At 35.8% G+C, this 2,500-nt stretch overlaps 1 protein-coding gene across 1 annotated transcript in view; it reads left to right on the forward strand.

Annotated features, from left to right (window-relative positions):
* Positions 1–2,500, forward strand: part of LOC135206030 (fibrillin-2-like) — a 141,822-nt gene that overhangs the window by 120,835 nt on the left and 18,487 nt on the right. Inside the window, 1 exon segment of the mRNA XM_064237200.1 lies at positions 2,131–2,288. Coding sequence (XP_064093270.1) covers positions 2,131–2,288 — 158 coding nt within the window.

Here is a 2,500-nt window from a genome sequence, read left to right on the forward strand (position 1 = left end):
CATTATATACAGAACACTACGGACTGCGGATGCGATGGCTTCAGCCTCCTTTTTATATTCCAGTGAAAGAAGCAGAAATTAGATAATACCACTTTTAATGGATATGGTGAGTCATCCTGAGGGCATGTGGGTACATATTAGATGAAAAATATGGCTGTTGAAAGTTACAGTGCTTGAGATCAGGCCCTCAATACTTCAACTTTTAGTGCAAGTATTTGGTGATGCTAGTCTGCTCTTGATTTTTTTGTCAAAAAGATATAAGTACAGATTATTGGGCTTACACTCTGAGACTGTACTTGCAGCTGGCCAATCTTACCATATTGCTTAGGTTCTTGGCATATGTATCTTGTAGATGGTTATTTGTGTGCACTATACAGTCAGTCCCTTTCTTGACTTACAATGGGTCCGGCTTACAACATTCCAAGGTTACGACGCTTTTCAAATATATTCATCAAAAATCATTTCCTGGTTTATGACGCATGTTTTGGGGTTACAACACTGATCCGACGGAAGAAATATGGGTTCAAACCAGCAGAATTATAAAAATTTGGAGTTTTTATGATGAAAACTCAATACAAATGCAGTTAACATAATTTTCATTACACCCAAAGCATGGCGATATCATGACCAAGAAAAATGTTGTAAACTGGAATATCATAATAATAATGGGAACAAATGGTACTTACGGTGCCGTAAAACTGGGTACGGTGTCTTAAAACCACTTACGACGCAATAAAATCAGGTTAACGGTGCCATGAGCCAAGCTCCATAAAGTCGGAATGCTGTAACCTGAGACTGCCATAACCCAGGGACTGCCTGTACATGAATATGAAAAAAAAACTACTTTTATGTATAAGAACCGAGTATTAATGCTAAAGACAAAAATCATTGATATGATGAGAAATAATAAAACAGGTCTCGAGGGCAAGTACCAATTAACCTAACACCTTGCTAGGTGTTGGGTGGAAGCAGTTCTGTAATATATGTTAGAATGAACATTTCATTTGATATCCTCCTACCTAAAAGTTTAGGAGACTTTTTTTCACAGCTGCTAAGCAGAGCTTTTTTAAGTAAAAATACACTTGATTTTCTGACTCTATTTCCTGAAGCATCTCCCACACAGAGCTTATTCGAAGGTTTCTATATCTACAAGATCATTTTTGTGACAGTTTGACAAGAAAAGTCAAGAGGTTCTATGGCCATGGTTGGCCCTGTGTAGGGAGCTCTTATACTCGACCAGAAAATTATAGTTATAGGAGAAAATGAGAAAACCTTTGCTTTAGCAGATCGACAGTGGATTTGAGACATAATTTGGTCGTTCTTTACAGTCAAACCCCCGTTATTCATGTTCTCAAGATTCGCGAACTCACCTATTCGGGGATTTCTCTTTGGACCATATCTACCCATTATTCATGGGAAATTCGCCCAATTGTGGTAATTTTCATTGAGAAATATTCACAAATTACATACTGTGTTTTTATGCTATTTTCATGACTAAATGCACTTTTTGTGATAAAACTATTATAATATTCAGTTTTAAGCATTTTTAGAGGGTTTTTCTTGTGTGAACCATCAAAATAGGCAATTATATGCATTTTTAGATGGGCTGTAAGTATTCAGGGATTTTAGCTATTTGCAGTGGTGTCTGGGAACGGATCCCCCACAAATATGGGTATTTACTGTATCGTCTTAGATTCAATATCAGAGAGAGAAAAAAGATGAACCACCCCAAATAAGAGAAAATTACTCTAAAGGAGAATACGTACAAGTGTCACTTGAAGCTTTGATTGGGTGAAGAAAATAAGTAATGTATACACTGAGTTTTTTGGGGGTTGGGGGGGGGGATTTATTGATATGAACTATGTGGTTTCACCAAGTCAGGTATGAAGCCTGATTTTGGGGGGGAGGGGGGGGGGGAGATTTAATGATATGAACTATGTGGTCTCACCAAGTCAGGATTGAAGCCTCTAACATTTTGAAAGTTGATAAAGTCAAATTTTATTGGAAAAAAAATGCATTATAGTACATTTATACTCGTAATTAAGGCAAATTTTTTTTTAGTTCGAGATAATAGTTTAGGTATCAAAAGAGAATTATAGAACAAGTTACAGTAAACTTTCTACTTTCCAGATATTGATGAATGCCTAGAAGGAACCCATCAGTGTACTGGCAATCAGGTCTGTGCTAACCGTCGAGGAGGTTATATTTGCCAGTGCCCAGTTGGTTATAGGCTAAATAATCAAAGACAGTGTGAAGATGTAAATGAATGTGAATCTTATTTTGGCAGTGTAAGTATAACAGTGATTCATTTATGACAGGAGTAAAATTTAAGTTTTACAGCTTTCCTAACCAGATTTAGCAGTGTCATAAAAATTATTTTACCAAATTAGGTGTTTAAAATGAATTAACAACTATATTAATTGAATTAAATTTAATTAAATTTCTTATTCATCAAGGTTCCATATCAGTACTACTATATATACACACTGGGTTTTTACCG

This window comes from Macrobrachium nipponense, chromosome 29 (genome assembly GCF_015104395.2).
Source record: "Macrobrachium nipponense isolate FS-2020 chromosome 29, ASM1510439v2, whole genome shotgun sequence".
NCBI lineage: Eukaryota > Metazoa > Arthropoda > Malacostraca > Decapoda > Palaemonidae > Macrobrachium > Macrobrachium nipponense.